This window comes from Rattus norvegicus, chromosome 3 (assembly GCF_036323735.1).
Source record: "Rattus norvegicus strain BN/NHsdMcwi chromosome 3, GRCr8, whole genome shotgun sequence".
Lineage (NCBI taxonomy): Eukaryota > Metazoa > Chordata > Mammalia > Rodentia > Muridae > Rattus > Rattus norvegicus.
In genome coordinates, this window is record NC_086021.1 from 82,028,970 (window position 1) to 82,056,194 (window position 27,225).

General features: G+C 44.2%; 2 protein-coding genes and 1 long non-coding RNA gene across 7 annotated transcripts in view; 1 reads left to right on the top strand and 2 right to left on the bottom strand.

Annotated features, from left to right (window-relative positions):
• Positions 1-1,944, bottom strand: part of Fkbp7 (FKBP prolyl isomerase 7) — a 14,267-nt gene extending 12,323 nt beyond the window's left edge. For 4 of the 5 annotated variants that reach the window (XR_010064576.1, XM_006234400.5, XM_017591547.3 and 1 more), the window contains exon 1: positions 1,267-1,564. Coding sequence is in view for 1 of the 5 variants with exons in the window: in XM_063283276.1 (XP_063139346.1) it covers positions 1,343-1,944 (602 nt within the window). In the remaining 4 variants the exon portion in view is untranslated. Of the gene's footprint in view, positions 1-1,266 lie in introns of all 5 variants that reach the window. The other variant, XM_063283276.1, reaches the window with a different exon arrangement.
• On the top strand, positions 1,684-22,897 carry Plekha3 (pleckstrin homology domain containing A3). Its single transcript, NM_001013077.1, has 8 exons — positions 1,684-1,982; positions 6,369-6,485; positions 9,375-9,530; positions 13,459-13,595; positions 14,582-14,746; positions 17,360-17,403; positions 19,484-19,599; positions 22,220-22,897. The coding sequence occupies exons 1-8, from the start codon at positions 1,943-1,945 to the stop codon at positions 22,342-22,344; spliced, it is 900 nt and encodes a 299-aa protein (NP_001013095.1). The 5' UTR covers positions 1,684-1,942; the 3' UTR covers positions 22,345-22,897.
• Positions 19,419-25,668, bottom strand: LOC134486119 (uncharacterized). The gene is made up of 2 exons (XR_010064845.1): positions 24,425-25,668; positions 19,419-20,331 (listed from the first exon to the last, which is right to left on the bottom strand). It is a non-coding gene; the product is annotated as an uncharacterized LOC134486119 (long non-coding RNA).
• Between the last annotated feature and the right edge of the window lie 1,557 nt (positions 25,669-27,225).

Below are 27,225 nucleotides of genomic sequence, written 5' to 3' on the forward strand. Positions count from 1 at the left end.
GGATACATAACTGAAGGTCCTTAATGCAGTATTTAAAAAATATTAAAAAGTTGGGCCAAGAAATTGATACGAAATGCAAACAGGTCACGGTGGGATGTTCTAGTCATAATATAGCCAGTTTTTCTAGGCACAGAAGGCTTCTAAGGCTCCCGGGGATTTGACAGGCACAGTGGATGGCAGACGTTCTTGGAAGAATGGGTTCTTGACAAGATAGGTTGGTTGCTCTTACTTGGGGGGAGTCCTTGAAGGGTCTTTTTTGGGGGAGATGCGGGTCGGGGTACTGCATAAAAAGGACTCCAGGCTGTCTCTGACACATGCAGCCAGGCGAGCCCCAGAGCACACAGTGGAGTGTCTCTAGGGCTCCTCCAGCAGCAGATGTCTGGCATTGCAGAAGCTAGTTTGCGTTTCTGTCCCCCACCTCCTGGGGCCTCCTTAGGTGAAGGCCTTTAGCAAAGAAAAAAAATTTTCCCCATGAGAATTTATTCACATCAGACAGGAAATCTGACTATTGAACATTTTGTTCCAATCTCACGCACGGCTGGCTAATAAACATCAGAGACTACTCTTGAAACATCCCCTTCTTCTTTTAGTACGAAAACCTTTCAAACGGTACAAAACTTGAATTTTACAGGAAATGCCACAGTTGAACTATCATTAATGAACGGTATGTGACTTGCTGAATGAACATTCATCTACTCATCAATCCACCAAGTGGATTACCCTGTTCAGTCAGCCTTCCCGGAAGGACAGGTCAGGAATTTCACTACCTCAATACTGACTCCGCTTCTTTAGATTGTTTGAAATTTGCAAAACTTTCTAAATCTAAAAATTCTCAAGTGTGTAAAGGCTCTTCCCCCAAGTGAGATTAAAAAAAAAAACTAAGAGAAATTCTTTTATTTATTAACACAACAAAAATAGAACACATGGTTCCTTCTTAACCTTTTCTTTCTTTGTGTGTGTGTGTGTGTGTGTGTGTGTGTGTGTGTGTGTGTGTGTGTGTGTGTGTGTGTAGGGTTTCACAATGTAGCCCTATCTGGCCTGGAATTCACTCTGTAAACTAGACAGGCTGGGAACTAACAGAACTCAGAGAGATCTGCCTGCCTCTGCTTCCTGAATGCTGGAATTAAAGGCGTACATCATGATGTATGACATTTTAAAAAAAAATGAAGAGAAAAAATTGTGTATGTTTGTGTGAGTGTGTTTTTGTGTGTGTGAGGGGGAATGCTAGTGACATGGCCCAAGTGTACAGGATGTTCTCTCGCATACCTATCTTAACAGAAGGATGTAGCCCAGGCTGGCCTTTTGTCCTTCCTGCCTCAGCCTCTAGAGTATTGGGGATTACCAGGCCTTGCCACGACTCCAGCTTTTCCTAGGAGGGAACTTCCGATTTTCCCGGAGTATGAGCACTGGAAGCTCCAAGAAATGGGCAACCCTCGATTTTATCCAGGCAGGATGACCCTGGAGTTCGTCTGCTGGGAACCAGAGAGGATGCCAGGCAGCTAGGGAGCGGGGGACAGCGGAGCCGCCCCACGAGGGCGCGCGGCGCAGCCTCGGGCACGCGGCCGTCCCGCAGCCCCGCCGCCGGGGAGGGGTTTCGCGGGCCGAGCCGGCCCCTTTCATCCAGGAAGTGAAAGCGACGTCGGGGTCAATGAAAACAAGCCGGGAGCCCGGGGGGAAGGAAGGCGGGCGTGCAGGAGGGCAGCGCCGGGGCTCGTGGAGCGGCGGCAGAGCGGGAGGACGGCGGGCGCTGGGGTCGTCCCGGGGGTCGCCGCGCCGTTCCCGCTGGGGATGTCCGCGCCTCGCGGCTTCCGAGCAGCACGGGGCGCCCGCCGGCCGGGCCTCTGAGGGCCGCCGGGTCCGGGCGGAGGGCTGCGGGCCCGCGCCTCCGCAGCAGCGCGGCCGGCGCCGGGCCAGGAGGATGCGCGGCGCCGGGCTCTGAAGCATGGAGGGGGTTCTGTACAAGTGGACCAACTATCTCACAGGTACGGGGCGGGCGGCGGGGGGCTGCGGGCAGCCTGGCCCTGGGGCACCCCCTGTCAAGCCGCGACACTCTCAGTTCCACGCTCGATTCCCCCCTCACACTGCCCTTGTGGGGCCCGTTCCGGGAGGCTTCGACAGCGAGTTCGAGGCCGCGCACCATCCCGAGGATGGGACAGCACCAAAAACCTCCGCTGCCCCTTGTGCTAAAGAAACAGTATCCAGTCACCCTCTTTCATCCACTGTTTCCTCTTTCATCTACGCTATATGGACAGCATTTTGTTAAGTGTGTTTTGTGTGTGTGTGTGTGTGTGTGTGTGTGTGTGGTCATTTACTTTTAAGATTTTTTTTTTTTTAATATTCCTTTACATTTTCTTACCACAGGTTTGAAACTCCACTTGTTGAGGCTGACAGAACTCATCAAGTGTGCTTTTGGAAGCTATCCTCAGAGAAGGTTCTTAGGGATTGGTGGTTTTCAGTGAGGTCTGGGAAATTGTGAGGCATATTGGAAGAAAACCCATTCGAGTCATTCCGAGAGGGAAATAGTTGGAAGTACAGTACAGGAAGAGCAGACAGGTTTCCCTGGTGAGGTAGTTAGAAGAAAGCTGTTTGTGTAGAGATGGGATCAGCAGCAGGGAGCTGTCCCTGCCTGTGAAAGTCTGGCTTTTAAAACGCACCTTAAATCCATTCTCTGTGATCTCTGCTAGAACCAACACCAAAGGCAGGTGCGGTACTCTTTCAGGATCCAAGTTGGTCAAGGCCTGGGTGGTTAGGTTTTTTGTCCCAGAGGTAATTTCCAACTTCCTGTGATCTCACCGAACTGGAGGAAAACTGACCACTTGAAGGGAAATTTGGGCATTTGTCAGATACTTAGTTACAAAAAATGCGCAATCGCCGCCCTGCTGCCCACTTACTCTGCCCAGAGTACGGAGCCCTGCAGTCACTCTACGGATCCCGGTAAACCCTGTTAGGACTAAATGCTTGGTTGTATTTGGCTAGAGCCAGATTTACGGTGGCACGTGGCTTAATATTTATAATACACCAATGTTTTCCGCTCAAATGAAAAAACCAAGTGATCATGTACATGACACATTTTTCTGGGGAGCAGCGAGACACCAGGCAGACACTTTTGCTAAGCGTTTTTCATTTGGGCTGTTGTGGGCACAGGTTGCTGGTTGAGGGGCCGGCCGTATTAACTTTGTTGTCTATATCCTTTAAGCAAATGTTTTTGAGTACTCGTCTTTGGAGGTAATGGGGGAGGAATATTTTTAGCAGGGCCCAGAGCGATGGGCAGTTACAGCCATGAGTCATAATTGAAGGGGAAATTGCTCTTGGGGTGAAATGTTCTTGTGGGAGGTGTCTTCGTAGCCTGTGGTACGTGCTTCGGCTTTAGTGTTTTTTTTTTTTTTTTAATGGTGTGTTTCAGTTTAAGCGAAGCCTTTTCTTTGGAGCGATTCCATTTTTTTTTAATGTGAAGTTGTCTCCGTGGAATGTTCATTTATTAATTTTAGTATCTCGGGTCAGGAGGATGACCAGCTGCTAGTACTAACTGGTCTTTAAGGAACCTTCCGGTGTCATGACAGTGTTCTGACTTTTTTTTTTAATTTTAATATGTGTTTTCATACCATCTAATAGCTTGAGAAAAGTGCTTGTTAAAGTAGAAATTGAAACAGGGGATGGTCCTTTTCAACAGAAGGAATTGCCAGCCCTTTTACAGTATCTTGTAGCCAGTTACTATAAATGTGTGAACCAACTAGGGAAAGTCAGGTTAGATAATTCTTCAAAAAGGTGTGGAGAGATAATCAACAGGCTTGATTAGATGCGTGTACTCAGCCACGTTTCTGGATCACTTTGCTCACGGTTGAAGTGCTGTTGTGTCATACGGTGGCAGTGATGCCACTGACGGAAGACTATATTCCCACTACCCACTCCTCATTATTTGTTTACTACGGTGAATTAGTATTTGGAAAAATACTACACTTAAAAATTATTATATTATTATTTCCTTGCACATGCTAAGAACATGCATGTGCTGCCTCTATGGTCTTTTTTTTTTTTTTTTTAGTTTTTCTAGGCTTTCACACATGAGTGCTCTATTACTTCTGCCCCATCCTTTCCTCATTCCTTTACACTTCTGTGTTTTTTTGTGTGAATGCATGGGTGTCCCTGGGGCCGGAGTTACAGGTAGTTGCGAACTGCCTACCTGATGTGGGTGCTGGGTATTGAACTTGGATCCTCTGGAAAAGCATCGTGAGCTCTCAACAGCCTGGCCGTCTTTCTAGCCTGGAGAGATTCTTTTTTAAAGCAGTGTGCTAGGGCATCATCATGAAGTGAGGAACAAGGTAAAGTGTAGACACCCAAAGAACTTTTCCTCTAATTTTGCCACCCTCCCTTGGGAATGTAGTATTTATAGAAATGAATTTTCCTGGTGCTTGAAGTTTTCTTGCTTTATTTTTCTGAGCCGATGGGAATATCCTACCCTTGTGTTCTTAAGCAAGGTATAGAATAGAAAATAAAATTTCACCTTCCTTTCTGACTCAGTGTCCTGTTGCTGAGATAAAGTGCTCTGACAGAGAGGCTTCCAGAAGAGGACTTTATTTGGCTGTCAGTTCAGGTTATAGTTCATCCTTACTGGGAAATCACAGTGACAAATGCCTTACATCATGTCCCAAGTCAGAAAGGAGCAACAAGTGACTGCTACTGCACACTCTGTCTCCATTTTACCATACAGTATCCCTTACCAGGAGTAATCCTGCACACAGTTAAGAAGGGTCTTTATACTTCAATTAATGTCATCAATATAGCCTGCCTGAAGACCACTTGGAAGATTTTTGTCAGTTTGACAACACTAACTATAACAGCATTGTCATTTCAAAAGTGTTGGTAAGCCCTAAGTAAAAATTTTTTTAAAGATTTTATTTATTTTATGTACATGAGTATGCTGTCACTGTCCTCAGACACACCAGAAGAGGGCCTTAGATCTCATTACAGATGGTTGTGAGCCACCATGTGGTTGCTGGGAATTGAAGTCAGCCTCTCTGGAAGAGCAGTCAGTGCTCTTAACCATGGAGCTGTCTCTCCAGCCTGGATCCTAAAAGCCTTGTGTCAGTTTATAGGATGAGGTACTGTCTTGGTCCTGTCTGATTCAGGGAAATGTTGAACTGGTGAGTTGTTTCACAGCTGATGGTCAGAGTGTTTTAATGGTGGTGAGTTTCATGCTTACACAGTGTTGTGGCTTAATAGCAATGGGAAGGATAACAGCAGTCACACTGCTTCCAGCACGACCACTATGTTGTCAGTTGATGAACTGCTATCTGTTAGTAGCACGTCTGATAAGATTCCCGGGAACACGAGTTTGGCTGGCAAGAGGAGTGCCAGGCCAGCGTTGAGAATAGCCATCACTCTCAGTTACAGGCTTTGCCTTTCCCACCAAGTCTGATAATGGGTTTATGCTTTCATTGCTAAGGAAATGTCAATGAGATGAACAGCTGAAGTTAATAGCATTTCTGCCTTAGCTGTGTAGCCCACAGAAGGGAAGGAGGGTGGGTGGGATCTTGCTCTTTCTATAGGTTGTCATATTTGCATAAGCATCGGGATCTCTAGTTTTCCCTGTGTCCAAGGACATTTGCTTAAAGGCAGCATCTTCTATCAGAAGAGGGAGGGCACATCACACTTGAGAGGTGGCCAACTTGTTCAGTCACCTATTTCGGAGAAAGAACTTTGAAGACTTGTTGGGATGAGAACATTTACTCTAGGTTAGCCACCAAGAGTAGTAACAGAACTGGGACAAACCCTGTTTCCTCTCTCTTTTCTGTGTTTCCTGTATGTCTTTTTCCATGATGAGATGAGGAGGTGAAATACTCCCAAACCCAAAGGATTTAAATGATGAAGGGACACTCACAAGCGGAAGACGCTGAGCCTGACTTCATGATAGGGCCCAGTCAGAAGCAAACCAGTCCATAAAGGGACCTTTAGGTGACGGGAGTAGCTGCCCATGAACTTCATGTTTAGATTTGGGCCCCATTTTCCATATATCTCATATGCACACACAAATCCAAAGTCTGATGTGGGAAACACTGCTGCTTCCAGACATTTTGGAAAAGACGCTAATTCTACATTATGATCTGTTCTCATGATGGGTAGTGGTTATGCTGTGCTTGGGTGGAGATGCGGTTATGGTCTTTTAGGTTGTTTAAAGTGAAAGTTGTGAGCTTGAACAAAAAAGTTCTTTCTTATCTATGTAGAGACCACAGGACATTTTGTTACAAAGGTTGAAAAATTTCATTGTGTGTAAGTTACTGGGAGCACAGAATTAGTGTGGCATTGTTGAAATCAGTTTCCTTTGTGGTAAGAATAATTCATCCACCTGTCTTGGTTTCTGGTCTCTCTAGGTTGGCAGCCTCGATGGTTTGTTCTGGATAATGGAATCCTGTCCTACTATGACTCACAGGACGATGTCTGCAAAGGGAGCAAAGGGAGTATAAAGATGGCGGTCTGTGAGATTAAAGGTAAGGGAGCAGGGGGCTCTGTTGCCTGCTCCAAATGAGGAAATAAGTGTTTCTAGTCATCCAGAGATTTCAGATCCTCTCTTTAAGTAATCAGGGGTGGCATGTAGCATTATTGAATGCAGGTTCATACTCCCCCTTTGTAAATGTCTCCTACATTGAAACGTCAGATGCCTTTTCTGGTTTGACTTGGTAGAAAATTTCTGTGGCATCTAGATACGTCCCTCCTCACTCTCAGGGAAAGATCCGGAAGGCTGAAGCTGAGCTCTGAAGATGAAGCAGGCTATCTCTGCGGGGTTCTGATAAAGTGAGAGTAGGAGTTAAAAGCTTGCTGACTGGAGTTGAGCAGCCATGAGTATAGAGATGGTCTCTTTTTCTTCCCAAAGGGGAATAGTAGGTCACGGTATGATTTTCATGGCGATTCACCTCACAGACCATAGCTGCACTTGGCGTGTGTCGGAGTGTGTGGGTGAAGGCAGAATGAAGTTAGATAAGATGATAATGAGGACATTTAAATTCTTCAAGGAGGACTGAAAGGACCACAGCACAGGGGAGGGAATGTTCAGTCCCCTCTAGGCCTGTCTGTGTCCCCTCACAGCTTGAATACTTTAATCCTGCATGAGGCCATGCTCAGAGCTTTCAGATAGCCACAGTCCTGTGCATTTGCTTACTGAGTGTAATGCAGTGAGCTACATTTTCCAGGACTGGATCACTACTTTGGCATGACTTTATGGTAATTCTAAGTAAGATTAGCCAAGGAGGAAGAAACATTTTTTTTTATTCTTTTTTTTTCCTTTCTTCCTTTTTTAAAAAATTTTATTTTTCTTGGATATTTTATATATTTACATTTCAAACGTTATTCCCCTTTCCCCCATTCCCCTGCTTCTATGAGGATGCTCCCACTCCCCACCACCCATTCCCACCTCAGTGCCCTGGCATTCCCCTACATTGAGGAAACGAGTCTTTACAGGACCAAGGGCTTCTCCTCCTATTGATGCCAGACAAGGCCATCCTCTGCTACATATGCAGCTGGAGCCATGGGTCCCTCCATGTGTACTCTTTGATTGGTGGTTTAGTCCCTGAGAGCTCTGAGGGGGTCTGGTTGGTTGATATTGTGGTTTTTCCTATGGGGTTACAAACTCCTTCAGCTCCTTCAGTCTTTTCTCTAACTCCTCCATTGGGGTTCCCTTGTTCATTCCAATGGTTAGCTGCAAGCATCCTCATCTATATCAGTAGGGCTCTGGCAGAGACTCTCAGGAGACACCCATATCAGGCTCCTGTCAGCATGCACTTCTTGGCATCAGCAATAGTGCCTGGGTTTGGTGGCTGCATATGGGATTTTTTGTTGTTGCTGCTGTTGTTTTTTTTGTTTTATGCTTTGGATTTATTTATTTATTTTATGTACACTGTTGCTCTCTTCAGACACATACCAGAAGAGTGCAAAGAGGGCATGGGATCCCATGTGGTTGCTGGGAATTGAACTCAGGACCTTTGCAAAAGCAGTCAGTGCTCTTAACCGCTGAGCCATCTCTCCAGCCCTGGATTCATATTCTTTAGCTATAGTTCTTCCCCTTTATCTTTACGCACTAGTAGTATGGCCCTCCCTCCCACCTCGTTTCTCCTTCTTTCTCCACCTTCTCCTTCTCTTCCCTCTTTGTCTTCATCCTTCTTTCTTTTTCTTTTTTTTTTTAAAGACAGGGTCTCTGTGGATAATCATCACACAGATAGGGTTGATCACGCTGTCTAGGGAGATTTTTCCAAAGAGCACATGCTTGCTGAGTGTGTGGTGTGTGTGTGCACACACATATGGTCCCTGGTCGCTTTTTAATGAAGAGTTGGTACTGTTCTAATAGAAGACTGTCATGGCTATGAAAGCTGTGGAAATAGATCAGTTCAGGGGAATTTTCTTGTATGTTCCCTGAATGTACGGAACATTGTTTTGCTCTTTACTTATCATAGGCTAAAGCATTTACCAGTAAATGCTAGTTTGCTGTGTGCTCATCGCTGGGTCTGCGTAGCTCATTTTCAGCCGCACCGTGTCACCCATAAATGTTTCAGAAGTGCTGCTTTGTAAGTAGCTTGCGAGCCAGTGTACAGTGGGTTTCAAAAGCACATTCAGAGAGCTTCCATTCCGCTCTAATAAGTGGTTAAGGAAAAAGAAAACACTGGTTTGTGTTTGTTTGTTTGTTTGTGTATTTGTTTATTTTTTCTTTTCTGGGTGGTTCTTGGAACTAGGTCTGTGGTCTTACACATGCAAGGCAACCCTTGTTAGCTCAGTTTAGTAGAGTCTGTACTTACCCCAGAGATTTCTTCTTAATAATTTTTAACTCTTCAGCCTTCCCACCTGCCCCATGGCTATACGCCCCCTTTGTATTGTTGTTTGGGGTGAGGTGGGCTTAGTCTCTCCATTACTGTAATACCCCATATCTGCAATAATGGACTTGAGCAAAGCGTGCCATGCATGTGAACAAAACGTCAGGAGCACACTTGCCAGGGCTGAGGATGTGGCTCAGTGACGGCCGCTTACTTCTTGCTTGTACTCTTCTTTAAATGTCCCCTTTCAGATCTTCTCCTTGTTTTTCTGAACTTGGCTGACTTCTATTTGGATTTATAGCCATGCTTTGTGTAATGTAATGAGTTTGCAAATATGTCTAGAATGAGTACAAGTGAGTCACCTATTTTATCGTCAGTGGCTGGCATTGTTTTGGGGCCACTGCTACCCTGAGTGTTAGGGAGAAGGTGGTTTTCATGGTGCCTCTGGGGCTTCTTAGTAGCCCTGATTGTTCTGTTGAGTCTTGGTTTGCTTTAGGTATATGAAGCAATCTAATGACATGTGACAGGACCCCTCCAAATGCTTGAATCTGTAACTGTGTCTTCTCTGTATTGTCACAGTCCATTCAGCAGACAACACAAGAATGGAATTAATCATTCCAGGAGAGCAGCATTTCTACATGAAGGCAGTAAATGCCGCCGAGAGGCAGAGGTGGCTGGTTGCCCTTGGGAGCTCCAAAGCGTGTTTGACTGACACAAGGACTGCAAAAGAAAAAGGTGAGTACATGTTTCTTGTAATAACTGCTCTCTAAGCCTAAGTGTGCCCGCCTCTTGCAGTAATCAGAAGGAAGTTAGTAATGTGGGATGCTTAGAATCCCGCATAGTGGGATACTTTGTAAGCATAGTGGGATACTTTGTAAGCATAGTGGGATACTTTGTAAAGAACATGAAGGTCTAAGCTTAGGGGATCAGTTGGTAAAGCAGTGCTTAGATTAGATGATGCATTATGATGCAGTGAAGAGAAGTTTATAATGGCTTGGGGAACTCTCCAAGGTTAACAGATCATTGATTAACAAAGTAGGAGGACAAGGACCTGAGTTCAATCCCCAGCATTGGTACATACTTAGAATCCCATCCCTGAAGAGCTGGAGACAGGAGAATCCCTGGGGCTCTCTCGGCCACTAGTTTCAGTTGTGAACTCCAGGTTACTGAGAGATCCCATCTCAAAAGAGGGGGGGCATTGTTCCAGAGGCTGACACTTGTGGGTGTCCTTTGGGCACATGTATGCATACAAAGAATTTTAAAAAAATTAAAAACAATCTTAAATTAACCTAGTAAAAACTACTAAGTTGTAGTTGTAATATTAGAAAATGCAGGAGTTTATAGTGGTATTCAGCTATATCAAAGAAACATTATTGATAAATAGGGACAGGATTAGGATAAGAAGTAGCTAAAAGATAGGACAATCCAAATATCCAGAGCTACCTGAAGGAATAAACAGATGTGGTACTTGTAGAGTGAAATATTATTTCTCCTTAAAAAGGAAGGGAATTCTGGCATGTACTATAACATAACTTTAAAGACATAGTCTTGGGCTGGAGAGATGGCTCAGCAGTTAAGAGCACTGACTGCTCTTGCAGAGATCCTGAGTTCAAATCCCAACAAGGACATGGTGGCTCAGAGCCATCTGTAACGGGATTTGATGCCCTCTTCTGGTGTGTCTGAAGACAGCTACAGTGCATTCACATACATAAAATAAATCTTAAAAAAAAAAAGATATAGTCTTAGTGAGTTAGGCCTTTCAAAAAAAGAGAGACACTGATTGCACTCGTTTCCAATGCCAATAATAGTAATATTTATATAGATAAAGAAAATGGATCTGAGTGGGGATGAAACCAATTAGGAGTCTGAGGCAGGAGGATTTTGAGTTGGAGGCTAGTTGGGGCTACATAATGAGATTGTCTAAATAACTAAAGTAGAAAAAAGAAAGCAAATAGATCAGTGGTGGTAGCGCCTGTATGGAGGTGCCAAGGGCCCTCCTCATCTTGGGGAGGGGTTCTGAGAGAAGGGGTGTCTGGGAGCAGGGAAACAAATGACTCAAGGTCAAGACAGCCTATGTTCTGCTCGAGATAGCTCTTGACATAGCACTCTCTGGAGACAGCTTCCTGCTCGAGACAGCTCTCTCATTCTAGAAAAAAAGTCCTATATGCTCTCTGGGTAGCTCATGGGTTTTCTGATCAAAGAAGCTACTAGGAAAAAATTCTTGAATTTTCCCGACCAAGTCAGGAATTCTGTTAGAAAAATTCTAAAAGTAATTCTTGGGGTTTTCCCATCAAAATCAGAGAGCCAGCAAAAATTCTAAAAGAGATGTGTTAGCTCTCCAAGCAATTTTTGGGATTTCCAAGCAAGGTCAGAAATCTTGTTAGAAAACATTCTAAAAGAGTTGTGTTTGTTCTCCATGGAATTTCTGACCACAATTAAAAAAAAAAAAATCTTATTAGAAAAAAATGTAAGAGCTGTGTTTGCTCTCCAGAGATCTCCAGACAACCCAGTTCCCACTAGAAAAAAATTGTAAAAAAGAGCTGCATTGCTCTGTTAGTTCATCATGTAGACCAGAAGCCCAGTCTTTTATTTACATATCAATTCAGTCATTTATTCCAGATTTCCTCTTGACCATCCCATGAATCAGCATTCCATGTTTAGCCCCCTGACCCTTAGGAACAAGACAGCAAGTACATTGTTTTTTAAAGATTTATTTATTTAATGTATATGAGTACATGGTCACTGTCTTCAGACACACCAGAAGAGGGCATTGGATCCCATTACAGATGGTTGTGAGCCACCATGTGGTTGCTGGGATTTGAACTCAGGACCTCTGGAAGAGCAGTCAGTGCTCTTAACCACTGAGCCACGTCTCCAGCCCCATTTTTTCTTTTTTAACATTGCGAAAGAATTGAGAGATGTGCTTTTGTTAAAGTACAGACACTAAGGTAGCTGGTGGGACCTGCCCTGAAATTACCATTCCTACCAGGCCTGGGCCTAGACCTAAACTTCCTTTGTCCTAGGCTGACCTTGAACTCAGGAATCTACCTTTGTAAGCATAAACAGAAAAACTCAGCTGGGTGGGGTCATGCCCTGTGATCACCACTCCCTAAATTGATCTCTTGATCTCCTTCCTTTGTATCTTTCCGACATGCTGACTCACAGTGTGGCTGCCTCTGCTTCTTTAGATCTGTGAAGCTCTTATACAATTCATACTGAGTCCTTATATTTTGCATAATTGAGAAATTATATTTTTTGAATTCAGGTTTTCAGAGTTCTTTTCCACAGCCTTAGGGGCCATCTTAAAGGTCTCAGTGTCTTGTAGTTTCTGCTAAGGGCAACAATTGATTTATGTTAGATACTCAGAGTGCTTGTTGCTTTGCTGTTTTCTGCCAGGCAGCGGCAGCCCTAGTCTGGCTTAGTGACTTTGGAAAGACCAGCATCTACTTTTACTATGTAGCTGCTGTTTTTCTTCCTCCACAGTTTTTATTTCTGCTTTATAAGAAAGTGGGCCATAAATGGGAGAGATGATGGCTAGCTATGTAGTATGTCTAGAGTCACTAAGGTGAAGAAATTTTAAATATTGCATTAAACATTCTGGGAACAGGAAAACGTGAAAATGGAAGCGAAAGGAAGAGAATTAGTAAGTGTCAATGTACAGTCGCTTTTCTTACCTAAAACCAGCAACTTCTGCATGCGAAAATATACAATGAAGAGAACTGGAGGGGGACTTATACCTGGAGAAGCATTTGTTATGTAGGTGGATAAAATACTGTTTCTAATAAAGTTAGAACTTTTACAGATTATCAACTTATGTGTTAAAAGAAAAACTCATATCAGAGCTGGAGAAGAATGTCTGAGCAAAAGAAAAATGCTCATGCATGAAGTAGAAATGTGGGTTTTACATGGAAGAAAGCAAGTCTTAGAGCGGAATGGCTCTGTATTAAAACACCCAGTGGTCAGGCTAGCAAGCTGTCTCCATGAGTAGAGGTGCTTGTGTACAGGCCTGGAGACTTGACTGCGATTTCTGGGTCTCACAAGGGGGCAGGAGAAGAAGCAACTTCTGAGATGTCTTCTGCCCTCTCCACGTGTCTTGACACATGCATGTGTACTTGCACACATGCACGCATGCAATGTTCTCTCTTCCTCCTCTTCCCCACTCCAGCTATGTCCGTCCGTCCGTCCGTCCGTCTGTCTGTCTGTCTGTCTGTCTGTCTCTCTCTCTCTCTCTCTCTCTCTCTCTCTCTCTCTCTCTCTGTGTTTGTGTACACATACATATGGAGGTTTGTTGGAAGTCAGTCTCTCTCCACCTTACTTTCCTATCAGTCTTAGGCTGAACCTGAGCTCAGTGGTAGGTGTACACTAGCTGGTCAGCAAGCTCTGAGGGTCCTTCTCTTTCCTGGCTCAATGATAGATATCCACTAACTGACCAGCAAGCACCTGGGGTCCTCCTGTCTTCACCTCCCAGGGCTAGGATTACATAGAACCAACTGGGTCCAACTTTTTTAATCTGATGATCCAACCCAGGTCCTCATATTTATGCAACAAGCATTTCGTTGACTGAGCCATTCCATTAGCCTCTGTTGCTTGCTTTTAAAATTTTAAATTGTATTGCCAAAGATTGTGGAAATGATCTAGTTTGATATTTATGTGTTTCTTCTAGAAATAAGTGAGACCAGTGAATCTCTGAAAACCAAAATGTCTGAGCTTCGCCTCTACTGTGACCTCCTAATGCAGCAGGTTCATACAATCCAGGAGTTTGTTCACCATGATGAGGATCATTCATCGCCCAGTGTAGAGGTACTGCTTTAGCCACTCCCTCTAATGACAAAAACATTACCATGGACTTGCTATGGCCTAACAGTTTAACAGTGAATAGTTAACCATTTGACTCCGTGTGGGTCGTGTGTGTGCTGAACCCGCACAAGAGTTCTGGATTCACGCATGAAAGACACACACACACACACACACACACACACACACACACACACACACACACAAACACCCACACACCCCCACCATACACACACATACACATAAACACCCACACGCCTACACCAGCTAATTCTGATATATTTTGACTAGCTCAATGGCTAGACACTTCTAAAGCTTCCTGGGGCTAGCACATGCTCTCCTCTGGTACTCCTCTGGCTTAATAATGCCTTCTAAATCTATATTTTATCTTTGTTGCTGTGTTATCTTCTGGGCAGCCACATTCCCTTTCCTTCTACATTGTTGGATGATTTCTATCCTGCAGCACTTAAATCTGATCTCTCTTCCTCGAATCATGGCAGTCTTCTTCCCCTCTCTCCCTCTGTCCCTTGCCCGATTAATCTAAAAGTCCTGCTTCTGTCTCCCTGCCCAGCCACTGGCTGTACAGCAATTCTTTGTTACCAATCAAAGCCAGCTCGGGGCAGGGACCCTTAGCATCTGGAAGTATGGGTTTTGGGAGCTGAGTTAAGACAAAGCTTTAGAACCAATTCCCAACACTATGGTGCTTTCTGAATTCTGTCTGTGCTAGAGGCAAGCATTGAAGCAGTTCATTTCTTCAGGGAGTCAAGGGCTACCTTTGCAGCCACTCAGTAGTTTGGAGACTGGGCTTGAAAAGAAGCATTCCGGCTGTGTCCTCTGGGCCAGTTGCAGGAGTACAGTAGACAACTGCTGGTTTTGATTTGTTTTGTTTCCTTCTTAGTGATAAGCTTTAATTAATTTTCTCAGTTGATTCTCAGGTTGTGCCTGATTACATGGTTGAGTATGAGTCAGGCTTTCTGTGTTATTTTTTTCAGAACATGAATGAAGCCTCTTCCTTGCTTAGTGCCACCTGTAATACATTCATCACAACCCTTGAGGAATGTGTGAAGATAGCGAACGCCAAGTTTAAACCTGAGATGTTTCAACTGCCTCATCCGGATCCCCTGGTCTCTCCTGTGTCGCCTTCTCCTGTTCAGATGGTTGGAACTTTTTCTTTTTCCTTCTAGCAATATAAATATATTTACACTAAATTAAAAGGTGTGTGTGTGTGTGTGTGTGTGTGTGTGTGTGTGTGTGTGTGTAGATAAGAGTTCAGTGTTAGGTGTGTTCTGTTGTTCTGTTTATCTTATTTTTGAGACAGTCTCTCTGGGAGACTGAGTTCTGAGCACCAGCCTGCCTTCCCTGTGAACGGATGCTGATATACTCCACCATGCCTGGCTGTATTTGAGTGCTGACAATCTGAACTGAGTAGTGGCAGGCACTTTTACCCACAAGCCGCAATCTCTGCCTCTCTTCTATTGATAGTTTTCTTTGTAAGATTGGAAATGGGGAGTGGGGAGGAAGCAGTCTGAATTCAGCTTTTGTCTGTTGCTGGTAATGGGTCCTCGCACGCAGCTGAGTCGCTCAGCACTTGGGAGAGTGAGTGCCTTGGTTTCTCCACCTTGAAGGAGCTGAGAATAGCCTGCCCAGCTCCTCTACAGCCATTCGCCTGAAAGCTTTGTCACGGGGTGATGTTTTATTCTCGAGGGGCGCTATTAAGCAAAGCTTGAAACTTGCAGTGAGAGCAGTGTTCTGCAGTCAGCATTTGGGTTTCGATTCTCTGAGTAGGCAAGTTAGTTCCTCTGGTCCTGCGTCTGCGAAATGTCTTCTGTGTCAGAAGGTCACTGCAGACCGTCTGAGCCACTTACTGGTGGGTGCAGAACGTTAGTTTCTTGATTACTCTGCACACCAAGAACTCTTTGCCGGGGGTGGTGAACTCATTGTGCTTTTCCTGCTATTAAGTGTGCTCTGGCGTGTTCTGGGGAGCCTGCGGCGAGATAAGGGTTGGTAGCACTGCATTGTCTCTGTTGAAGTGCTGTTAGGAGCCCCTTCGTGGACGAGGAATGCACCTGGCTATGTTTTAGCAATCACTGATGTTGACTGTGAGGGAGCGGGGCCCAGCTCACTCCTGTTACGGAGCGGGGCCCAGCTCACTCCTGTTACGGAGCGGGGCCCAGCTCACTCCTGTTACCCACCCCAGCAAGCTCAGTTATGGAGAAGGAATAAAGGTCATTGCTCACACTGAGAATCTTGCCTTCATCAGCGAATGTTAGGCTAACCGAGTCCACGAAAGTAAGCATTTTGGTCAGACGAACAGGGGAAGTTTCAGTTGATTTAGTGACGGTTTTCTCTTGTGCAGAACATCTTGTTTGGAGCGGAAGTGTCAGATCCCCTGGGATCTGGGTTACAGGTGGTTGTGAGCTACTTAGTGTGCATTCTGGGAGGCAAGCACAGGCCCCGCCTGCTGTCAGCACTAGCATTCACACTGCTGAGCTGTCTCCTCTGCCCCTCAGAGGGAGCAGCTCTGAGGGAAGTGACTGTGAAGTATCCAGGTTCAATCCCCAGGATGCACATGGCAGCTGACAGCTGTCTGTAACTCCTGTTTTAGGGGATCCAATACCCTCATACAGACATACATGCAGGCAAAACACTCTACCTAAAAAATAAAGGGCTGTCCCAGTCTGCCTGCATCTTCAAGCCTGTCCTTACCAGCCGTTGGACTAGAGCTGTCTGTTACCGCTGTAACTGGGGACCTTGTCAGCTGGCAGCCAAGGTCACAAATATAGATGTTAGCTGTGGGCAAAACACACTAAACCTTTACCATTCATAGCTTCCCTGTCACCCTGTTAAAGTGAACTAATCTGTTTTATTCCTGCCACCCTTTATTTTTTGGTGGGCCAGTTGGTTCTTTTAAATGATGTTCTGTGTCCACCATAGTTGTGGCATGTTCTGCTTAGACTTGGGTTTTGTTTTGTTTTTTTTTAACATCATGTTATTTTACATTTTTAGCTTTAATGGATTGGGCGTTGGGCCTGTGTATATGGTGGGCAGTTGCCCACTAAGTTTGCATCCTTGTTTAGATAAACACTTTAGGACCCTACCTGAGGCTTAGGCTCTTGAGTTCTTCATAGGCACTACAGCCAATGCCGCCCGGAGCTGCCAGAATAAACAGTGGCAGGGGAGAGCTTCCCTAACACCCCCCCCCCCCCCCCCGTGCCCCTTAGAGCAAGGAGAACAGGACCTTTATTAAGAGTATTCTCTGGGGCTGGAGAGATGGCTCAGCGAGTAAGAGCACTGCCTGCTCTTCCAGAGGACCCAGGTTCAATTCCCAGGACACACATGGCAGCTGACATCCCTAACTCCTGTTTCAGGGGATCCGATGATGCCCTCATACAGACATACATGCAGGCAAAACACGGTACCTAAAAAATAAAAGTAGATAAATTATTTTTGTTAGATATCCCTTTTTGTTATAAAGATGACTCGTAGGTTATTATGTATGCACTATTGATACTCTTACACATTACATAATCCACACATAGGTAGAATTTTAGTGGTTTTTGGTATGTGTTGAGAGAGATTTCCAGTTAATGGTCATTGGGGAGAAAGTCTGACATTGTATGAGGGTTGTTACTTGAGCCTATAGAAGATAAGCATCTTCTCCAGGCATCTATTCCTCTGAACAGGTTTATGTTACTTATAACAACTTAGAGGCGCATTGTTCTCTTTGACTAAAGGCTGAGCTAAGACCTTTCTCTCTTTCACATTTCCAGATGAAGCGTTCAGCAAGCCACCCTGGTCCCTGCAGTTCCGAGAGGTAAGCTAACCGTGGCTCCTGACTGAATTCTGTCTGAGTGACGCCTCCCTGGGGAGGTTCATCTGGCCCACGCCTGCCGTTGTGCATATCAGTTCTGCGTGGAGTACCTCCAGTAGGTCTTGTGTCAGGGGTTGGCGTCACAAAGGAGAATGGAAAGGAAACCTATGTAAATGAACTACATGGAGGTGACACCGTGTTGGCTGTTGTAGCTTCTGAGGTTTCTGAAGTAATATCAAAGAAGTGGGGGGCAGCGAGAAGTCCCAGCAGGTAAATGTGCTTGCCACCAAGCAATAAATTTTGTAAAAAAAAAAAAGAAAGAAAAGAAAGAAAAGAAAAAGAATAAAAATATATTTTTAACATTTCTATATATGTGGCTAGAGGAAAATTTGGTGTGTTGAGTGTCCACAACAGCTGATATTTATCTCAGTGTTTTATAGAACTGTATATTCATGCTAGGCTGTTACTGAGAAAGCACTCACCGAAAGAGAGGAAGCCATTTCCATAGCAGCACTGTGAAAGCTTGCCTTCCGGGTGGATCCTGCTGGTGTCCCAGCTGCTGGGACACTGCTTCCCTGGGCATCCTCCTCCCAGTGGCTGGGCTTACCCTCTCTCTTCTCAGCAAAGTGGTGATGTCAGGTTTCTTCACCATTTATTTTTCCATGCTGACTATTCAGTCCCAAACCTTGCCGTTGTTTTGCCTTTCTCTCTGGTGATTAGATAATCCTTGTCCGATTGACCTGCTCAGAGGAAGCCAGTAACATATAGATCCAGCCCTGTCCTGGTATAAAGCATGTTAACAGCTGAACCTTACAGAACAGTGGAAGCCAAGTCATTTGGTGGTGAACATTTCTTGGTGACAGAAGTTTCTAAGCTGTATTTTATCCTTTTTGCCTTAGAAAGAAAGTTGTAAAAAGACTAAAGGGATAATATTTTTCCTTGGATCTGTCGAGGTTGTACAGTTATATTGAGCCATTGCAAAACAGAAGCTAAGGTGCAGTTAGGCAGTTAGGTGGGGTTTTTGTTGTTGTTTTTTGTTTTGTTTTATTTTTTTTTATATAAGTACCCTGTCGCTGTCATCAGACACACCAGAAGAGGGCATCGGATCTCATTACAGATGGTTGTGAGCCACCATGTGGTTGCTGGGAATTGAACTCAGGACCTCTGCAAGAGCATTCAGTGCTCTTAACCACTGAGCCATCTCTCCAGCCCCTGTTAGGTGACTTTTGCTTCTGTGTTTGCATGTTTACACTGGATTTTTTTTTTTTCTTCTGAGCTAGTGCTTAACCACTGAACTGTCTCTCCTCCAGCTCCAAGACTGATTTTAGAAAACAGTTTTGTTTTGACAACAGGACCTTAGGTAGCAAAGCTGATCTCAAACTGGCTACACTGTCCGGCATGCCTAATCCTAATCCCACACTTACCCCCTCAGTGCTAGGAGTAAGGAGCAAGCCACCATCCCTGGTTTATGCAGTGCTGGGGGTTCAAACTCAGGGCTTCATACACCCTAGATAAACACCCTACCAACTAAGCTGCATACGTAGCCCTGAAAAGTATTTTCCCTGCTTCCGCTTCACCCTCTTTATATTCTGTTTTTGCTGACAGTGAGTTTGCCACTAGATATTTGCAAACTACCTCTGTCTGCTGCTTCAGGGATGCTCTTCCTAGAAGCACATCTTGGTTCTCCTTTCCCATTTAGAACATGACCTCAGAGTTTCTGCCTGAATTACAAGAAGACCCACTGGTCTCCATGTTTCCCTTCTGAATGAGTACAGGTTGCTAATGTAAGGACTAAATACCAGAAGAGTGTCTCATTTGTTTAAAGCTTTTTTTTAAAGTGTGTTTTTTTTAAAACTCAGGATTTAATTATTTAGCTCTAGCTATCCTGGAACTTGCTCTGTAGATCAGGCTGGCCTCCAACTCACAGAGATCCTCCTGCTTCTTTCTGCCTCCAGAGCACTGGGATTAAAGGCATGCATCACCACACTTGACCCTAAAGAGCAACCATGTAAAATTCCAGTGAGGAAATGGTCTTTTTATGGTTTAGTGCCTCACAGCTTAACACTTTTTACTTGATGTGCAGGAGTAGCTGCTCCATCAAAGAACCAGCATCTGCCCTTCACCGACTTCCTCAGCGACGCCGCAGAACCTACTCGGACACAGACTCTTGTAACGATGTTCCCCCAGAAGACCCAGAGAGTGAGTTCCACAACTCTTTCTTTGTCCACGTCAGCCAAAGCGGCACCAGAAGGTTCTAGTAGTTCCTGGGACTGAAGCGTCCGTCACTTGGTATCATTGGAACACAGTGCTTTGCTCTTTGAATTCCTCAGAGGGACATGAGCCCTAACAGTCTCCTACTACATTGCTTCTCTTCCAAGCAGCTTTGCTACTCTGCTTATTCTGTTATGGGATGCTGAATCTTGCTAGATACTTTCTCTTACAGAGAGTTAGTGAATATGTTTTTATTCCCACTTCATTTCCATTTTAAAGTATTGTAGAAAAATCATTAATTGTAGGTAGAATCCTAGAGAAAAGTAAAGGTCTAAATCCACAGAGAAATTAGCTGTGCTACATTATATTTATCTGCCTTAAAGTAGCTAAAAAAAGTAATTTTGTATGGTTGTTTATGACAATACGCATCCTTGGACCTTTTCCCCTTGTTTCAGACCAGCAGATTGTCATTTCAGGAGAGTAGTAATTTCTGTAAGGTTTGCACTTGTCTCTAAGGAGCAAGATCTTTCACAGTGTGTCTGTTGGACCTTGTTGGATTGCAAGGACCATGTCTTCTCAGGCTTACATCTCATGGCTACAATGTTGCTTGTTAGAGTCCTTACCTCCCACAAAACATGTGAGAGAGTTCCCAAGAAAAGGACAGATTGTTCTTCAAGAGTTCGCTGGACATCAGTTGTGTGGGATACGGGTCTGATTTCCCTACGGAAATGACAGAATAAATGGTAGTTAGGTCCTCCAGACAGCCAGGTCCTAGAGTGGGATGAGTTAGTACCTTTGTGGTTTTGAGTAGAGGCCAGACAGCAGCCTTTTTCCCCCGCTTACCTAAAGAACGGAAGCAGCTGCTGATTCCAAACAGAGCCATTGAGCACTTTGAGACATACTTTTAAAAACTTACCTTTTTCTCTTTAATCTGTTTGTGTGTGAAGCATATGTGGATTTGCATGTGTAGGGCCCAGGGCTGAGTTGGTGATCTTCCCTCATTCTCTACTATTTTTCTAGTGGGGGTGGTGTGTGTTTTAAGACAGACAGGTGTGTTTCTCTGTGTAGCCTTTCTGCCCTGTTCAGGAGACCAGCGGCCTCCAACTCAGACTCCCTTGCCTCTGCCTCCCTGCTGGGACTAAAAATGTCTACAACTGTGATCAACTTTCACTTTTTGAGGCAGGGTTTTTAATCAAACTCAGAGCTCACGATTACAGCTAGTGTCAGTAGCCAGCTGCTTCATCTTGCGTATGATACCTTTAACCACCAAGGTATCTCCTTAGCCTGTTTTGTTTTCTCTATAACTCTGACTGGCTTGTAACCCATCATATAGATAGAGCAGGCTAGCCTTGAACTTTTGGTGGTATGGCTTCTACCTCCCCAGGGTTGGGATTTCAGGCACACGTTCCGTACCTGGCTCATTTCTAAATATTTAGAAGGCAAAGACATTCACTACTTTAGTTGTTAGGACTGTTTCAGACAAGTCACACATTCATATCACACAGATACCTTCTCGGTTTACCTTAAAGCCTCCGCATTGGCAAGGTGAGAGGTGTCATTCTTAGATTCCTTTCTCCTTATGCTAAAGTTAACAGTTTAGTTGATGAAGCAGAGAATTGGCATATTGTATATATTCATGTATTATATGAACTTTGTTAGTATTGTGTATATTGTAATTATCAGTTGATAGTTTCTTTGAGACAGTATCTTGTAGCCCAGGTTGGTCTTGAACTCTGCATTGGAGGTTGACTGAATTCTTGGTCCTTTTGCTTTCCCCTCCTGACTGCTAGCATCAAAGGTTGGCACCACCGTTCCTGATTTATTCACTGATGGGGCTTGAACTCATGGCCTCCCGAGTGTGGTCTGCCCCTGCACTCTCACTCCGGCTCATGAAAGTAGTTTTATGGGAATATTCTTCTTATGAGATACTTTTCATCTTGAAAATTTGCTTTCAAGATGAGAAAAGTAAGACGGTAGAGCAGGTGTGGTGGCTCTTGAAACTGAGACAGGAGGATTGGTGTGAGGTCAGTTGGAGGTGTGTCCTGAGTTCTAGGCCACCCTGGGCTACAGACTGAGACCTTGTCTCAAAGAACAAAGTAAATAAATGTAAGTAAAAGAAAACAAATGGGGGTTGAGTAAAGAAGCCTTGGTAAATTCAAGCACTACGGTTGGCGCCTGTGAGCCATGTGGAAAGAACTCTTGCCAGCTTTGCTCAGAAAGGCTCTGCTCTGTTACTAAATGTGTGATCGTGGGAAAATCCTGCAGTGTTTCTGAGTCTTTGTTCACAGGAAGGTACTAACAGCATAAGGACCATCAGCTCGGCTAAGTTCATCTGAGCAGGTCGGTGGCACATGATGTGCCAGCCCTCCTTCCGGCAGTGCTCAGAACAGATCCTTGCCTCTGGTAATTACATAATTTATCGTAGGAATGCTAAAGTTTCTCCTTATGATTGGCGGAGGTAGAAAAGTGAGTTTCCCGCTCAAACAAGCCAAAGGTTATCAGGAAACTGGTGGGATTTCGTTTCTCCGAACGGACCTGAGATGTTCTTTCACAGGGGCCAGGAGTCAGTCAGTGGTACTTTGCTGACCTTGTCAATCACTTTCCACAGGACCTCTTCACTGTTCAGGAAACACACTTAATGGAGATCTGGCATCAGCAGCCATTCGGGAAGAAAGCAGACTTACGGCCAAGACACACTCTGAATCTGAAGAACCTCTTCCGCCCTTCTCCTGAGGAAACGGACATGTCCGGCTTCCTCTGAGTGTCGCTATGCAAAAGCTGCTGTAATTAAACTCGTTCTGGGGTAGCTTCCCCCTCCTTAGGATTCTCTGCACTTTATAGAACATTGTAAACGAACAACCCACATACTTTTGAAGTGTATTTTATCTTTCTATAGTTTACTTGCAAGAGTATTTTCCTAATAACTTCACAGTATGAATGTGCATCTTTTTTTTTTTTTTAAACAAATGATGGTGTAACATTTTGACATCCATAAGGACAAATGTAGATATTTTTCTAAAAAACTGTGAGGGACTGACAGCTTGGTCAGTGTGTATTGTAGTATATAAACATGAAATCTCGCCAGGTTTATTTGACAGAAATGTGATATAGATGTAACTTGTGCCATGGACCCAAAGGTCACTTCACCCCAGCTTAAAATTAATTACCATAGCCGTTTGATGGTGATTTTACCATATTCCTTTAAGTAAAAAGGAAACGCTTGATATTCTAAAGGCCTTTAGCCCAAATACCATGACATTTTGAGCATTAAAAAAAAAAAAAAAAATCAGACTCCGCTGTCCTTCATATGTGAAGTTGACACCTACTGATTTGTCAATACCAAACATCAGATTACAGTATTTAATTTTTATTTATTTATTTTCTTACTGCATCAGAAGATGGTTATGTCCTAACTTTTATGGCCTCCCCAGTTTAAGATGTATATGCATAGTTGTTATTTACGTTGTTCTAAGATACACGAGGCAAGCGCCTCCCTGACCTTACACCAGAGAAATAAACGGCTTTCAATGGAAGAGGATTTTAGTGCTTTTTTAAAAATAGGCATTAAGCTGCTGCTGTAAGGTCTGATTTGCAGCTCTTTGGCATATATCTAGAGACATTTTTAATTTATGAATATTTATACAAAAAATGAGTCTGTCAAGATGACTGTTCTATATCACCTGAGAATGGCATTATTTAATTAAAGAACAATTTTCGGTTTTTGGTAGTGCCTGTCGTATCTATTGCCGGGTTATTCTTCCGCACTATTTTTTTTTAAATCACTTTGGGTTGATGATGATTTTATTCCAGAGTTTGAATGAGCAGCACTTTCAAAAATTGGCTTTGTGTTTTTAAGTTTTAGTCATGTTTAACAAATACATGGTTTTTACATTCAAGTTCGTCATATGATACATTGTATCTTTTATATTCATTGATACTCTGTCTAGTCTATTAAATGCCTTTTGTGTTCTTTATTGATTTTATTTTGTTTATTGTGTTCAAGCGTAAAGGTGAACATGCACCCATTATATGGTTAGCTTATCTTTTCTATGAGCAAAATATTTAGTAAGGTATTTACTAAGATGTGCCTGTCCCTTTCCCCAAGTTTAAAATGTTTACACATATTAACTGCTTCTAAAAGTGCTTGTCATTTTAAATAGCAAACGGGTCATTAGAGCATCCTTGGTTCAGTGGAATCAGCCCACTCATAACTTGCATTTCTTATATTCGTTCAACTTGGAGAAAAATTGATGATGTAGGCAGTCCTTTTTTGTTTTTGTTTTTTTTTAAGCCGTATAAACTTGCAGAATATGGTATTTCTGATAGTTTTTCTGGTAGTTGTTTCCCCCTAAGTTAATAGGTTTAAAGTGAATATTACAAGTTTCTAAACTTGTAGAAATAGAGGAAATAACATTTTTTATTTCTTTCCCCAAATAGACATGTTTGTAAATGATTTCATTATAAATACTTTAAAAATAAAAGGCAATCATTTTTAGTTTGCATTCTGCCCCCTCTACATAGAAGGCTTTGGTAGGTCACTGTGTCCCTGAAACCGTGACCTTGGAGCCCTTTGTCCTTGACCACACACATCTGTGGAGTCTGTTCTTTTGAGGAAGTATACCTTAATTTATGCGTAGGTGTTGAATTACTTTTTCTTTGAAGTTTTTGTTACATTGCTCTCAGACTAAGCCATATCTCCCAGGCTCTGGTTCCTCCTGTCTCAGCCTCCAGGTTACCCGGGACTGTGGATGAACACCACCACCCCTGGCTTCTGTCAAGGTTTTAATCTGTATGAAGCCTAAGGGAACCTTACATTTTGAGGATTAGATCGTGCTGACTTTTCTGGATTTTAAGGTAACAGCAGCGAGGCTTGTGGGTGAGGACTTTGACTTGTGGCTCGTGGGTTGTCTCATGCTTTGTCTGAGGCATGGGGTTGTTGAGATCCTTGGAGACTCTTGACTTCAGTGCTTGCTTTTCGTTTCTGGTGCCTGCTCCCTCTTTGTCTACAGGGGTTCCAAGATTAGCGGAATTCTGAGAACTGTTCCGTAAAGGAACTAAATCTGGATCTTGGTACATCATTGTCCTAGCAATGAGAAACCCATGACTAAAAGCAAATTGAAAAGGAAAGGGTTTATTTAGTTTATGCTTCCACATCACTATTCATTATTGAGGGAAGTCAGGACAGGAATTTAAACAGGGCAAGGAACTTGGAGGCAGGAGCTGATGCAAAGTCCATGGAGGGGTGCTGCTTACTGACTTGCTCCCCATGGCTTGCTCAGCTTGCTTTCTTCTAGATCCCAGGACTACGAGTCCAGGGACAGCTCCACCCACAATGGGCTGGGCTCTCCCCTATCAATGCCCACAGCTGATCTATGGAGGTATTTTATCCATCGAGGTTCCTTCCATTCTGATGACTCTATCTTATGTCAGATTGACATAAAACAAGCCAGCACAATTGTTTTCGGCTGTTTTCTCAGTCAGGGCCAAGTCCAGAAGAAGGTTCTTAGTATAGAATGTCCACCAAGCACTTACCACACAAAGAAAGCTCCATTACCATGGCAACACTCCACCTTCAACAATCTAAGGACTATCAGGAGGCCATTTCCTCAAATCAGCCTTTAGGAATCAGGCAGAATATTTTGTCAGGATATCTGAGGAATGGATGGAGAAATGTGGGCTTTGTTTTTACTTTAGGACCAAGTGACATAGTTGTTAGAAAGCTCCTGCCTTCACTACTGCCCCAGAGTGACACAAGGAGTCAGGTAAGCACCCTCCCTAGTTCCTGGCTCTTACAGACCTCAGTAAAGTTTCAGCGGTCAGAGTTTCTAGCCTCAGCTTTCTGAGAAGATGACAGGTTGGCTGCGTTGCAAGTGGGGTTTTGTTTTCTGTTTTACAAATAGGGAAGAAACTGAAGGGATTTTGCTGTTTGTCTGTTTTAGAGCTGAGCTTCAAATTGGAACAGAAGCCAAGCTAAACAAGCACTGCCTCCCACCTTCCACTTCAGTGGGTTTGGCTTTTTGGGTGAGGAAGTGGTGGCAAGACATTGTGGCTTTTGAAGATCCAGGTCTGCAGCTCATTGAGTGGCTTTGGGCAATATGCTGGTTAGCTGTTATCAACTTGACAAAAACTAGAGCCAGGAAAACTATCTGCTCTGGACTCCCCAAGACCAAGTTCTCAACACAAACAAGATTTATGTGCCCCAGGGACAGAGGGTAGGGATTAGAAACAAAGAAGCTAGAGGAAGAGGGAGGAGGGGAAGGGAACAAGGGGGAGAGGAGACAGGGGGGAAAGGGAGATGGGGCAGGGGTAGTTCTCCAAGAGTGGGACAAAGAACTGCCTCTAGATAGAGAGTAGACAGATGTGGCACAGCAAAAAAAAAAAAAAAAAAAAAAAAAAAAAGGTTTATAAAGGTACAAGGGGGAAACCCTGTGTAAGGATTAGGTGTTTCATTTTAATTGGGTGTGATAGGTAAGCCAAGGGGCCTTTTGATTGCAAGACTTAAATACTTAGATAGCTAGACCTTTGAAGTCACCTCAGTAGGAGGGAATGGCCAAATAAGGGAATAGACCCTGGGGGCTCCCTTTAGGAATGTAGGGTTTTTAGCTAGGCAGAGGGAATGGGAGAGAAGGGCCAGGTCTGCCAGAGCCATGCCCACCAAGCTCCCATTGGCCAGAGTCCCCTTCAGCCTGGGAAGAGGGACCCTCTATTGAGGATCTGCCTCCGTCCATCAGGTTGGTCTGTGGACCCATATGAGGAACATTTTCTTCATGAGTGAATTGTGTGGGAAGGCCCAGCCCATTGTGGGTGGTACCATCCTGCAGCCAGTGGGCCTGGTCAAGAGAGGAAGCTGGGGAAGCCACAGGCCATCTCCAGCAAGTTGCCCTCTTCTGTAGTCTGCTTCAGTTCCTGCCTCAAGCTCTTGTGTGGGCTTGAAGTCCTGTGGTGGAAACTGAAACAATGCTTGTCTTGCTCTAAGTTGCTTTGGGTTAGCGTTTTGTCTGAGCAGTGGGGAAACAAGCTGCGTTTTGTTGTGCGTCCACCAGTAGCCTTCCTTCCTGTAAGTCCCTCTACTCTATTTATACTGACAAGGCAGTTCAGCTTCCCTAGTTGTGCCCGCTAGCCTCATGGGTGTATTGATGATTCCTCCCTCTTGAGCTCTAAACAGCTAAGTGGGAGTAGGGGAGGGATAGTTGCCCTCCTTATGGACATAGGTCAAGTTTCACAGCACATTGGGCAGCTAGTAGGACCTTTATTCCTCACCTGACCAGAATCTCAGAGCAGATTATGATGGTTTTTTTTTTGAGCTGGCAGCTGCCAAATAGAAGCTGGCTTCAGTCATGGGCAGCAGTTTAAGGGAAGAATTCTGACCCCATGTTCCTCTAAGGCTGTTTGGCACCAAGGTTCCCTTGAAAGCCTTGGGGTTGTTCCTTTAAACTCAGGGAATTTATACCTTATCCCTAGCAAGGGGCCTTACGGTGTATTAACGGCCTCTCCTGACTGCATAAGGAAAGGGAATTCCGAGCACCAGGCCCTTCACAGGTGTTTCAGGGGTGGTGTTCGATCCCTCTTTGCTTCTGAGGAATTGTATAGGAATTTCTCTGTTAATAGATGTCC